General features: G+C 53.4%; 2 protein-coding genes across 3 annotated transcripts; both read left to right on the forward strand.

Annotated features, from left to right (window-relative positions):
- Positions 1 to 1,973: 1,973 nt before the first annotated feature.
- On the forward strand, positions 1,974 to 6,099 carry MCEMP1 (mast cell expressed membrane protein 1). 2 transcript variants are annotated; one of them, XM_064280490.1, is made up of 8 exons: positions 1,974 to 2,042; positions 2,343 to 2,496; positions 2,817 to 2,906; positions 4,215 to 4,352; positions 4,535 to 4,585; positions 4,686 to 4,826; positions 5,090 to 5,167; positions 5,273 to 6,098. In XM_064280490.1, exons 2-8 carry the CDS (start codon positions 2,382 to 2,384, stop codon positions 5,299 to 5,301), a joined length of 642 nt encoding a protein of 213 aa, XP_064136560.1. In that variant the 5' UTR covers positions 1,974 to 2,042; positions 2,343 to 2,381; the 3' UTR covers positions 5,302 to 6,098. The 2 variants fall into 2 exon arrangements, with proteins under 2 accessions (XP_064136560.1, XP_064136561.1); XM_064280491.1 differs by lacking the exon at positions 1,974 to 2,042 and having other exon boundaries at positions 2,355 to 2,496; positions 5,273 to 6,099.
- A 322-nt stretch (positions 6,100 to 6,421) lies between these two features.
- Positions 6,422 to 8,917, forward strand: TRAPPC5 (trafficking protein particle complex subunit 5). The gene is made up of 2 exons (XM_003421276.4): positions 6,422 to 6,454; positions 7,902 to 8,917. Exon 2 carries the CDS (start codon positions 7,914 to 7,916, stop codon positions 8,478 to 8,480), a length of 567 nt encoding a protein of 188 aa, XP_003421324.1. The 5' UTR covers positions 6,422 to 6,454; positions 7,902 to 7,913; the 3' UTR covers positions 8,481 to 8,917.
- The last annotated feature ends 4,382 nt before the right edge of the window (positions 8,918 to 13,299 follow it).

The following is a 13,299-nucleotide window of genomic DNA, read 5'->3' on the forward strand; positions in this document are numbered from 1 at the left end:
TGCTTAGCACGGGATCTCAGTTTTGTTGGCTTATCAGTTTCAACAGGTGTCGCTGAGCTAAGAGATGATTAGATCCAGGAAGCTGGTTCCCTGTGTTGGCAAACTCTATGCCTGAGGAGTTGTGTGCTCAGCACCTTCAAGGTTCCCCTCTTTTTGTTGTTGTTGTTGTAGTCGAGAATATACATAGCAATTCAACAGTTTCTGCATGTATAATTCAGGGACATTGAGTACATCCTTCAAGTTGTGCAACCATTCTTACCCTCCTTTTCCAAATTGTTCTTCCCCCACTGCCTGCTAAGCTCCCTAGCTAACTTTTCCAGTTGCTGTTGTGAATTTGATCCCATATAGATAGTTCTGGGCAGTTCAAATCCACCAGCTGCTCCTTGAAAACCCTGTGGGGCAGTTCTACTGTGTCCTATAGGGTCGCTGTGAGTTGGAATTGACTCAAAGGCAATGGATTTATTTATTTATTTTTGGTTAGATAGTTCTTTAAAAAACATAATGCTCGAGGCAGACTTTTTTACTAGTTAAGCTAACTTATTGTTTGGTTTTAGAAGACTTCAGGGGATATTTTTGGTTTAAGGGTAAACACGATCTCAGGGCAATAGTTTCAGGGGTTCTTTGCCTTTTTAATGTAGCTACTAGAACATTTTGAATTACATATGTGGTTCATATTCTATTTCTGTTGGGAGGCGCTGCTCTTGATTCTAGAGAAAATTCCCTATGTATTCTGAACCTTTTTGATCCCCAGCTTCCAAGCTCAGGTAAACACAAAGTTGACCCCCAACTTTCAAGCTCAGGTGATCCCCAAATTTCAAAGCTCAGGTAAACTGGAAGTCACCTTCTAGGCAGAGACTGGAGGTGTGTGAATGTTTGGCTATGTCCATTTCTCTGTGTGAGCACCGGTAAAAGTACCCAAATGAGTGCGCGATGTGTATCTGTGAGCATACGAGTGATGGGAGCGTTCAGAAGTGTGTGTGTACAAGTAAGGGAGTGTGTGTGAGTCTGGGCATGATGGTTAATTTTATGTGTCAACTTGGCAAGGCTATGGTTCCCAGTGGTTCGGCCAAATGCTAGTCTAGTTGCTGTCATGGAGTAGTTCCATGATTTGACTGTGATTAAATCAGTTGGGAAACCCTGGTGGCGTGGTGGTTAAGCGCTACAGCTGCTAACCAAGAGGTCGGCAGTTCAAATCCTCCAGGCGCTCCTTGGAAACTCTATGGGGCAGTTCTACTCTGTCCTATAGGGTCGCTATGAGTCGGCATCGACTTAACGACAGTGGGTTTGGTTTGTGGGTAAATCAGTTGGCCTTGGGTAGAGCAGACTATCTTCCAGATGTAATGTAAAGTAATGTAATGTAATGTTATGTTATGTTATGTAATGTAACGTAACGTAACGTAACGACCTTCTACAACATAAATCCAATGTGATACAATCAGTTGAAAAGGGAGTTTCTGTAGGGTATATTCTACCTCCAGACTATAAATAGATATTTTTACACATACACACACACACATGCAGGCACACACACCAGCGAAGACAGATGCCATGCAAGAATTGTTCACAAATCAAGGAATTAAGGAATGTCTGCGGTTATTGGCAAGGAGCTGAGACCCTGACTTGAACTTTTAGCCTCCAGAACTATGAGAAAATAAATTTCTGTTCTTGAAAGCCACCCCTTGGTGGTATTTGTGTTACAGCTGCACTAGGAAATTAAGACACTGGGTGTGTGTGCACACATGTGAATGAGAGTGAGTGCATAATTTGAGGGTTTCTCAGTCTGTGGTCTCCTGAGTCAGGGGAAGCTGCACCTCCAGGGCTTGCGAAGCAAGGGATGGGCAGTGAATGTGGCTTCAGGCCCGGATGTGGGTATAGAGTCCCAGTGGTTAGCCCCTTTGCCCCACATCTGTCCCTTCCTCTTCAGGATCCTTGGAGAAGTAGAATTTCTTGGGGGTGGAGCTGAGGGGTGCGACTGGGGAGGGGAAGAAGTCTGCGGTACTCCAAAATTCTGCCTCGAATACCAGCTATCCATAATCTAGAAGGTGAGACTCTGAGGTTCTAAACCCTATTTTCTGGGACTGAGAGTAGATGGCAAGACGAGGTCCACCCAGTGGACAGAGAGACAAATAAACAGACAGATACATACACACACAGCTTCCTGTTAACTTCTTGGCCATCCTTGTTCATTTCTGAACCTGGGGAATTCTCTTTGGCCTTCTCCAAGACCTCTGGTTCCCTAAGAACTCTTGACCTGGAGAGGGATGAAGACATCCCAGGGTGAGGGGTGTCATGGAGCCCAGAGGAGAGGAGACTAAGCCCTCTTTTCTTCCCCTCTGCCGCAGGATTTCCTCATCTTCCCTGATGCCTTCCGGTGGGTGGGGATGTCTTGGCAGGCCAGGGACCATGGAGTTGAGGAAATCTACCCGAACCAAGAGGTGAAGATGCAGGCGGCAGCCTCCAAAGACAAGAAACAAGGGGGCCCAGCCAGAAACCAAGGTGCAGATCCTTAGGGTGAGGTCTGGAGAGGTTGAGAAGGAAGGGTTGATAAGTGAGAGGGAAGAGGATTGGGGGGGGGGGTGTCCAGAAGCTGGTTACTTCCATGCCCAAGATGTGTTTGAGTGTGTGTGCATCTCACTCACACACACACACACTACTTATCTGAGAAGCAGATCTTAGTTCCTCAGATCTTATCTTTTACCTCCAGAAATTTGCAGTGTGCAGGAGCTCAGTGAACCAAGATCTCTGAGCCCTCTACCCCCGCCCCCAAAAAGCTCTGAGCAGGTTTTCACAACCCGTTTTACCAACCCACCCCACAGGTGAAGGTGACCCCAACTATGAGAATATCACCTTGACCTTCAGAAGCCAGGTCCGGCCAAAGTGTGACCATTCACCACCCAAGAGTCAGGGTGAGTAGATGCCTACCTATTCATGTCCCACAACCTTGGGAAGGGACAGGTGGGAGGGGAGCTGCAGGGGAGAGGCTGCAAGTGGAGGCTGGAGTTAATGGTGTGGGGTATGGTGGCATCAATGGCTGTGATGGTGAAATGGTGGGGAAAGCTTTGCACGTGGTGATGGTGATAAGATAGTTGAACTTTCGGTGATGATGTTGTTTGTTGATAGTGTTGGTAATGGTGTGGGTGAAAGTTTGGGGTGATGGCATTGGAGGGTGAATGCAGGTGAAACGTGGTTGATCAGGAAGGAATATGTGACAGAATCCTTGATGGTGACAGTGTTGGAAACAATGGACACTTATGCTGGTGAATGTTGGTGCTGTTGGTAAGAGAGCTGTTGATGGTGTCAGTGCTGGTGAGAGCGTTGTTGAGGAGGATGATGTCTTAGCTACCCAGTGCTGCTGTAACAGAAATACCAAAAACAGGTGGCTTTAAAGAACAGAAATTATTTTCTCACAGTTCTGGAGGCTAAAAGTCCAAATTGGGCTCTCAGCTTTGTAGAGCCCTTCTGTGAGCCGTTCTCCTAGTTCTGGTGTCTGCTGCCAATCCTTGGCATTCCTTTGCTTGTAGACGATCTCACATCATCTGTAGTTCCCTGCGTGTGTACACATGCGTCTCTGTGTCTATTCTGTTCTTTTTATAACTCAGAAGCGATTAGGTTTAGTATCCACCCTACCTTGGTATGAATGCTACCAAATGATTACATTACATTAGATTACATTATGGAAGATGATTATATTATATTAGATTACAACATTATGAAAGCAATTACATTACATTGCATCTACAGGTATAAACCCATTGTCAAGTCGATTCCTACTCATAGCGACCCTATAGGACACAGTAGAACTGCCTCACAGAGTTTCCAAAGAGCGCCTGGTGGATTCAAGTTGCTAACCTTTTTGGTTAGCAGCCGTAGCTCTTAACCACTTCGCCACCAGGGTTTCCTCTACAGGAATAGGGGTTTGGATTCCAACGCATTTTTTGAATGAGACACAGTTAATCCACAACAGATGGTAAGGGGGTTGTAATGGTGACAGTGTTAGGGATAGTTGCTGATGGCGCTGGTGAGGATTTATGTTGGTGGCAGTGTTGTTCATGGCGATGGAGATAGCATTGTTGATGGTGACAGATGCTAACGGTATTGGGAAGAGGGAATGTAGGTGACAGAGCTGTTGATGGGGTTAGAGACAGTGTTGTTGATGGTTTGAGTGGTGGCCACCTGAAGTCCTGGAGGTCACCTGGCCTGCCTTTCTGCCCCAGTCCCCACCCAGTCCAGGCTGCCCTCGGACCCTGCCCAGACCCCTCGCTGGCTGTACAGAGCCATCATGAGTCTGTACATTCTCCTTGCATTGACCTTCATCTTCTTCATCATTCTCTCAGCCATGATCCTAGTGAAGAGTGAGTTGGGGTTTTTTTGTGTGTGGAGGGGAGGGAGGCCTGGGGCAGTGTCCTCAGGAGCTGGGAAGGCCCAGTGTTTCCACCCTGTTCCCTTTGTTCCCACCTCCTCTCCCTTCCCCAACTCTGCTCCCAGGAGGGCAGAATTGGGGCACTTTATGGGTTTCCCTGCTCTCTCCTGATAGATTCTGAGCTGTCCCAGGAGTTTCTGGTCTTGAAAATGGAGCTGTGGAACGGTGAGGGGGTTACCTAGGAGGGTTGAGAGGTCATGGCGGGGGGATTGGGGCCCTCTGGGAGAGCAGTGGTGACTTTGGCACCCCTATTTCATGCTTTCAGTCTCAAACTCACTGTATGAAATCCAGGAGGAGCAGAATAAGAGGCAGAGCCTTGTCCGGGAGGCCATTCACCAGATGATCAAGGAGGCCATCCACAAGATCAATACCAGTGGGAACGGGAACTTGGAAACACTGAAAAAAGGTGTCTTTGAAGATCTTGTCTTCATTTGATGAGTTTGTATCAATGCCCATCACGGGGCTGGGTGCTGGAGATTTAGTTCACGGGGCAGTCAGGGTCCCCACCTTACCAAAGCCCAGGTGTATTTATTTAAACTCTGCTGGGAACTCCAAGGACATGTGGTCTGCAGCGCCCCAGGCTAGGGGTCAGGCAGAAAGGGGCTTCCAATGAAGGCGGGGCCTTCTCTGAGGTCCCTCCCTAGCTTCTTCCTGTCCCCCTTCTGCCAGAGGTGAAACAAGTAAAGATGGACCTGGTGAAGAAAATGGACACAATCCTGAAGGAGCTGGAGAAGAAGCAGAATCCATGTGAGTCTGGGTCGGAGGAGGTGGGTGAGAGTGGAGCCCTGGACTTGGCCCCAGCTTTTCTCCCAGGGGTGGGGTTCTGCCTGACCCTTGGTGTCTTTCCCATAGCTGCCCCTGCACAGTCTACATCTAAATAAATGAGAGGACATCACAGCCACAGCCTGAAGCTTGGAGGAAGGGGCTGCACCTCTTAACGCAGATGGAAAAGGGTCTGCAGCTTGGTCTGAACCTGCTGCTCCTCCTCACATACAGAAAATCACATGTCCTGATGAATGTGTGGAGTTGTGTGTGTGTGTTAGCATTTTGTGGATGGTGGGTGTGCCAGTGTATTCCACAGGAATGCATCACTGTGAATGTGGGTGTCACCACGAGTGTGGTGTGCATGTCCATCTCACTGTACATGTGATTCATATGTGTGTGTCGTGATGTGTTTTGAGTGGAAGCATGGCACAGTGGATGGCTGTGTCAGTGAGTACCACAAAAATGTGTCACCATGAGCGTGGTTTTTGACGTGTTACATGTGCCTGTTTCACGGTCAGTGTAAACATGTGTGTTATGTTGCATGTATAAACATGTCACCGTGTGTGTTACACACCATGGGACTCTCACTGTGAATGTGGGTGCTAAGGTGTGTGCCCTTGTCACCACCTGTGCCCATGTGAACAGGTGTGTGCCTATGTGAATGTGCCAGGTTATGCCACCGTGTGTTCAGACCATGTACACACACATGTCCTTCTCCTGGAGCTGACGCCCTAAATTTGGACTTGTAGGCTACTAGACTGTGAAAGAATAAATTTGATAAAACCATCCACTTGTGGTATTCCCGTTATAGCAGCACTAGATAACTAAGACAAGCGTGTATCCATGTGTGTTCGTGTCCGTGAGTGTACTATGCTCACAGCCCATGGATTGTGTGTTCCCCTAAGAAAACGTGTGCCCAAGGGCATGCGTCTCCCGGGACGCACAAGAGAACGTGTGCTCGTGGTCAGACGTGTGGCCCTGAGACAAGAGGACGTGTGCCCAAGGACATACATGTGTCCCTGAGCAGGTGACCACGCGTGCTTACTGCACCCCTAAGCGTCGGCCAACCCAGGCCAGCACGGCTCCCGGCCGCGGAGAGAACTGCGGCCCTAGCCGTTAGGCCGAACACGGCCACGCGCGCCCTCAAGCGATCGCTCCTAGAATCACCGCGCGGAGCGCCGCACGCCCCTCCCGCCGCCGCGCCTGCGTGCTCAGGGCCTTTCACGGCGCCGTAAAGCAGCTCGGCCGAGCTCGCGCCAGCAGTTACCGGTAAGTCCCCGGCCGCGCCCCCGGCCGCCTCGGGCCTTGTCTGCGTCGCCACCGCCTACCCCCGCGGGCCTGTGGGTCCTATGCCAGGGTCTTGGCGTCCGCCAGCCCCGGTCCGCGCGGTTCGGCCCACCCCGGGGGGTCGCGAGGACAGTGGGATCTTCGCCGGCCCCTCTGCCCGGTCCACACCAGGGCGGGGTTCTCGGTGCCTAGCGGACCCTCGGGGCCCCGGCCCTGTCACGGCTCAGCTCACGGACCCCAATCGTATCTCAGTGAGGGGCTCTCAACACTTTCCCGTCTCGCACGTTCTGGACCCTCTGCGGAAGCGCGCACGCTGGGGCGGGGGCGTCCCGGGGTCCTTGGGACCCCCCACCCCGGTCCACTGGTTTCCCTGCCACGCAGCCCTTGAGGGGGAAGTCTCAGCATCCTGTCCCTGACCCCCCCACCCACCCCCGCATCATGGGGACGGGATTCTCAGCTCTTCCTCCCCAACCCCTGGCGGGGACTTCTAGCCCCATAGTGGGCGGGGAGCGGTGTGTCTCAGCGCCCCTGCGAGCCTCCAGTCCTCTGCCATCTGCCACCCCCACCGTAAAACCCCAATGCAGAGGTTTTTCCAACCCCCCCCAACCCCTCTCCCTCTCTCCCCATCGACAGCTGTCACTTGTCCTGGGATGGAAGGATCACAGCGCCCCCTCTAGGCTTCCCTAAACCCTGGGTCTGACAGCCTGCCCCCTCCTTACAGTTTCTCACTGGTTCCAGCTGCATTTCTGGAGAGCTTGGTGGTGAGGGGCCTTTTTTGGGCCCCTCTTCCACTCTTTCTTCTAACCCAGGCCCATCCACGTAGTAAAGGAAGCACTCTTCGTGCATGAGAAATCGGTGCTGCCTGAGGGCACAGGGTTGGGAGGACTGCCTCATGTAGCCCCCCAACCCTCTTGGCTGCTGTTCTTGACTCCGCCCGACTCCCCTTTGTTTCACCGGCTTGTCAGTACCCCCTCACGGCCCTCCATCCTCACCTCCTCCCTACTTTGGTTCTGAGGCCCCGCCCTATCAGTTCTTTAGTTACCTGCACAGGTGGAGGATGGGGCTTGAAGGCGCTCGGGAAATCATCTAGTGCGCAAGAGTTGGGGTGGTTTCTAGCGTCCCCTTCTGGTCCCTCTCCTGTCTCTCCTCCCACCTTCCCACCCCTAAGCCCTCTCCTGAAAAGGATAGGAGCCCACCCTCCTATTTGGCTTTTACTGGCAAGGCTTAATTAATGTAGGCTTGCATTACGCGCAGGTTGGGTGTCCTGTTTCCTTTGCGTCTCATCTTTTCTCTGGTGGGAAGTCAAGGCTGTAGCACACCACAGTGTGTGGGGGAGCGTTTCAGGCCCCCTCCAGGCTCCCCTACCTGACCTCTCCGCCAGGGCCCCACCACTTGGCCCCTGACATCGGCGTTTCCTTATGTCCCACAGGGCTGTGGCGGCATGGAGGCACGCTTCACGCGCGGGAAGTCGGCGCTGCTGGAGCGTGCGCTGGCAAGGCCGCGCACCGAAGTGAGCCTGAGCGCCTTCGCTCTGCTCTTCTCTGAGCTGGTGCAGCACTGCCAGAGCCGCGTCTTCTCGGTGGCCGAGCTGCAGGCGCGCCTGGCGGCGCTGGGCCGCCAGGTGGGCGCGCGCGTGCTGGACGCACTGGTGGCCCGCGAAAAAGGTGCCCGACGTGAGACCAAGGTGCTGGGCGCGCTGCTTTTTGTCAAGGGTGCTGTGTGGAAGGCACTCTTCGGCAAGGAGGCAGACAAGCTGGAGCAGGCTAACGACGATGCACGCACCTTCTACATCATTGAGCGCGAGCCGCTCATCAACACCTACATCTCTGTGCCCAAGGAGAACAGCACACTCAACTGCGCCAGCTTCACCGCCGGCATCGTGGAGGCGGTACTCACGCACAGTGGCTTCCCCGCCAAGGTCACGGCGCACTGGCACAAAGGCACCACGCTCATGATCAAGTTCGAGGAGGCGGTCATCGCCCGTGACCGGGCCCTGGAGGGCCGCTGACCCCGCTGGAGATAAAGGATGCAGAGCCCCCTTCCCCAGTGTCTCGTGTCTTGTGTGGGGGCTTCAGAGATTGCTCAGAGCACCTTGCCCAGTTCTGGCCCCAGGCTGGTGAGGGAGGCCAAGGCCCAAACATGTTTATAGTACAATGGGTAGGGGTGGAGTCTGGCCCACCTTGGGCTTTGAGATAGGGTTGGGGCTTGGTGGGACCAGGGGCCGGCAGCGGGGGTGGGGGTGGGGGTGGGTAGCGGTGGTGCACGCTGCCCGGCTGGTTGGGGGTTGGGGGAATGCTGGCACATTTTGGAATCACAGTTGGAAGCTGCCTGCAGGCTGGAGAGATGATGGGTGGGGCAGGTGGGAATTGGGCTGAGAGACTCCTGTAGAACAGGGGTCAGAAAATTTTTCTGTAAAGGATCAGATTAAAAAAAAAAAAAAACAAACAGTAGCCATGGAGTCAACCCTGACTCATGCTGAGCCTGTGCATCAGAATAGAGCTGTGCTCCATCGGGTTTTCGGTGGCTGTTTTCTGAAGTAGATTGTCAGGCTTTTCTTCCAAGGTGCCTCTGGGTAGACCAAAACCTCTGATCTTTTGGTTAGCAGCTGGGCGTTCACTGTTGCACCACCCAGGCACTCCAAAGGACCAGAAAAAAAAAACAAACCCACTACCATCCAGTCAATTCTGACTCATAGTGACCCTATAGGACAGAGTAGAACTGTAGAGTTTCCAAGGAGTGCCTGGCGGATTCGAACTGCCGACCTGTTGGTTAGCAGCCGTAGCGCTTAACCACTGTGCCACCAGGGTTTCCTCCAAAGGACCAGATAGTAAATAATTTATGCTTTGTGAGCTCTATCCCACAAATCCACTGAAAGCAGTCTTGGACAGTACACCCTTGCTACTCAAAGCATGGTCCACGGACCAGCAGCCTCGGCATCACCCTGGAGCTTATCAGCGATGCAGACAGCCAGGCCTCACCCCAGACTACTGAGAGCCTAGATTCCTAGGCGACTGATTTCTGGACACCTTAGTTGGAGAAGCAATGCTCTTAAGGCCGTAGTTCCCAAACTGGAGCGTCCAAATGGCCTGGAGGGCTCCTGAAAACTCAGATGGCGGGGCCCCATCCCCAGGCTTTCAGATTCTCCAGGGCAGGGGTGGCTCATGAATTTGCATTTCCAACTAGTTCTGCTGAAGGTCCAGAGACCACACTTGGAAAACCTCTGCTCTAGTGACCTAGTTCTCCAAGGGGGATGGTGAGCTCACGTTGGAATCATCTGGACGCTTTAAGTATCTCTAATTTTTAAATAGACAACTGATACATGTGGGCGTTTTATACAACAGGCAACCTTGCCAACCTCTGCTCACTGGATGCTCCTCCCCAAGGTGAGTCCTTCCAGACTTCTTAGGGGGAAGCTTGTTCAAATAGTCCTTGTTCCCTCTCCCTCTAGGACCTGAAAGCAGCTGTTCAGAGAATGAGCTACAGACACTTTCAGCTGCACCCCCCTCACTGCTTCAGCAAAGGGTTTAGTGGGTGGGTGTAGCTTTTCAATTGCTGTTTAGGCTGCATCATGGGAGGTGGCAGGGACAGATGGATGGGGACACGGGCACGTGGGGCATGGTCGGGGCAGTTTCAGTCTTAGCAGCAAGAAGGGAAGAAGTGCTGAACAGCAGTGGGCTTCTGCACATTGTGGAGGTGACATCGGGATAAATAAAAATATGGAGGACCTGTCACGAGGCACACAGCAGACCATCAGGAAGTAGCTGTGGAATGAAGGCAGGGCTGAGAGAAGGGAGAGGTCCAGGGGAGCTGGGATGGGGGGTGGGGTTCAGGGTGACAACCTGAATCTGGAGGAGGTGCACCTGTGACAGGTACAGAGATCTGGGGATTGGGTGTCGAGTTCAGGAGGGAGGTTGGGCTCTGGCAAGAGATGAAGCCACAGGCCTGGAGTAGGTGGTCTGGGGGGTGGGGAGGAGCTGGAGCCCTGGGAAGTGGGAGAGCCAGAGGGGCTGATGCTGGGACATGGGTTTTCCTGGAAAACTGCAGGAGTTGGCTTTGGGTTTATCCTCCAGAGGTCCTTGGAATTTCCAGGTCCTTGGGGCAGAAGCCGGGAAGGAGTGAAAGGTCGTCTGCAGAGCGCTGGCAGTGGTGGATGGCAGAGGGACATGGGTGAGGGAGGTGAGGAGCGGGGTTGGTCCCAAGGAAGGGTTGCAGGGTGCTTATAGGCCAGGAGAGGAGGGCCCAGGGTCTGTTTCTTGCTGAGGATGAGGCAGGGGGCTGGTGGAGAAAGGAGACGGTTTGAAACCAGCTGTAGGATTGTAAGGCTGGGTCCTGGTTTGGGGCAAGTGAGGGTTGGGGAGAAAACAGGAGGCAGTGGTCAGGCAGGTTTCCATCTTGGCGGTGGCTCTGCCTGAGGGTGCTTTGGTGGAGGTCAGTAGTGGCTCATTTTTAGAATTTTCACCTTCCATACAGGAGACCCAGGTTTGATCTCCTGCCAGCACACCTCATGCACAGCCACCACCCATCTATCCAGGGAGGCTTTTGTGTTTCTAGGATGCCGAACAAGTTTCAGCGGAGCTTACAGATGAGGAAGAAAGGCCTGGTGATCAACTTCTGGAAATCAGCTAACGGAAACCCTACGGATTGCAATAATCCTGTCGCAATCGGTCATGGGGATGGCACAGGACCAGGTGTAGTGCAGGGAGTCAGAGGCCGACTTCGTGGCAGCTAAGACCACCAACAGTGTTCCAGGCTAGGGGAACAGCCAGTGCAAAGGCCCTGAGGTGGGAGCCAGCTGCAGGTTCGAGGAACAGTGAGGAGGCTGCTGGTGGGGGAAGGAGGAGATGAAGTTGGGGAAATAAGGTGCCTGGGAGGGGTGCTGTCATCACAATGGGCCTTGTAGGACTGGCTTTTTCTCTGAGTAGGAAGGAAACTTCTGGAAGGGTTGGAGCAGTGGAGTGAAGTGGGAGGAGGTGGCTGCAGCAGCCCAGGGGAGCAACTCGGAGCAACACCGGGGCGGCATCGAGGTAGCAGGAAGGGGAAAGAAGTGGGTGGATTCTGAATGTTTTGCTGGCAGAGCCCATGGGATCTTATGGGTTTGGAGGTGGTGGTGAGAGAAAGGGAGGCTGCAAGGAGGACCCCAACGTTGGCCTGAGCAGCTGGTAGGGTGGAGCTGTGGCCCCGAGTGGCAGTTACACCCTGGCCTGGAGTTCCAGGGAGTTCCAGGCCTGGGGGTGGGGGACATTTGAAAAGTAGCCTATGGGTTCCAACCCAGGTCTGACCCCAAGGGCCCAGCTTTGTCTGCACCCCAATCTGACCCGTCCTCAGCATCGGCTGTGGCCAGGCTTCAGGACCCCAGCTCACTACAGCGCTCTCCCCAGCCTCCCAGGGTATGGCTAATGCCTTTGCCCTGCTCCGGGAGTCCCATGTGGGTCTCTCCTGTGGATCCCTCCTTCAGAGGACCTGAGAATCAATGGCACCATGTCCAGCACCTCCTTTTTTAGGCGGGGGGTGGGGGGTGGCAGACAATGAGTCCGATGAGGGGTCCTGCTGTCCTGACCTTCCCCACCCCTACCCCCGCCCCCAGATACATGGCTGGCTTCGGCCAAGCCTGGGACTGGTGCTGCCTCAGCCTCCCAGACCCTCCACACCTGACCAGGCCACTTCCCGTCCGCAACTGGATACCCCTCCCTCTCTAGTCAGCTAGCACTTGTTGTGCATCTACTGTGTACCAGGCCCTGTTCTTTCTGTGTGTCAACTCAGCCCCTTCCCTGCAACCCTGTGAACTGGGTGCCCATTTCCTAGGCTCAAAGGGTCCACTCCTTTGCCCTCAAGATTCCTGGGGAATCTGGAATGTTCTCTGGCCCACTGGATCCCAGAGTGTTAATCCCCAGGCTCCACCTATTAAGTTCTTCTTGTAATTAAGTAGGAAAATTAGGGTGAATTCCATTTCAGATGTCCCTCTCCTCAGAGGTTGTCTCAGGCACCCAGCTCTGGAGTTCCCGGCCCCACGGTTCATGCCTGGAGACCTCTGAGGAAGGGGGGAGTGTGAGGGGTCATCACCCGTTTAGTTGATGCAGGCAGCCAGGGGTGGAGGAGTGGGGAACTCTGCCTGAGCCTAGTCTCTACCCTGTGGTGCCCCCCGAGGGGCTGTCTCTGGGGAGGGGACGGGGGGAGATAGGGGTCATAGAGCGTGCACAAAGGGGTCTGAGGGAGGGCTCCCTGGAAGGCTGGGCTGGCAGGCGCTGCACCCCAGTTGGGAAGGGGCTTCTAGCCTTCAGGCTTGGCCAGCGGGGGTTCTCCCAGTGGGTACTTGGAGGGACAGGCCACCTGGGGCATTGTCTTAGTTACCTAGTGCTGCATGCAGCTACTAACCAAAAGGTTGGAGGCTTAAGTCTACCCAGAGGCACCTGAGAAGAAAGTCTGAAAAATCAGGCATCGAAAACCCTGTGGAGCACAGTTCTACTTTGGCACACATGAGGTCACCATGAGTCAGAAACGATTCAATGGCAACTGGTTTGGCTTTTGGTTTGGCCATACAAATATGACAAGTGGGTGAATTTAGAGAAAAGTTCTGGAGGCTAAAAGTCGAATTGGGCTCAGCCGTGTGGATTCCTCCTGTGGGCTTCTCTCCTAGTTTCTGGTGTCTGCCTGTGACCCTTGGCGTTCCTTTGCTAATAGACAGGTCCTCACATGGCATCTCTCTGCTCCCTGTGCATGTCCCTGTCTATTCTGCTCTTTATATAACCCAGAAGGGATTAGGTTTAGGACCCATCCTACTCTGGTATGACCTCATTAACAACAAAAGAAAACCTCATTTCCAAACAGGG

The sequence above is a fragment of the Loxodonta africana genome, chromosome 3, assembly GCF_030014295.1.
Source record: "Loxodonta africana isolate mLoxAfr1 chromosome 3, mLoxAfr1.hap2, whole genome shotgun sequence".
In the NCBI taxonomy this organism is placed as follows: Eukaryota; Metazoa; Chordata; class Mammalia; order Proboscidea; family Elephantidae; genus Loxodonta; species Loxodonta africana.

Coding starts and splice junctions, on each gene's coding strand:
- MCEMP1 (XM_064280490.1), top strand. CDS start 2,382: ATGTCTTGGCAGGCCAGGGACCATGGAGTTGAGGAAATCTACCCGAAC. Junction 2,497..2,816: donor GGGCCCAGCCAGAAACCAAG/GTGCAGATCCTT, acceptor CCCACCCCACAG/GTGAAGGTGACCCCAACTAT. Junction 4,353..4,534: donor AGCCATGATCCTAGTGAAGA/GTGAGTTGGGGT, acceptor CTCTCCTGATAG/ATTCTGAGCTGTCCCAGGAG.
- TRAPPC5 (XM_003421276.4), top strand. CDS start 7,914: ATGGAGGCACGCTTCACGCGCGGGAAGTCGGCGCTGCTGGAGCGTGCG.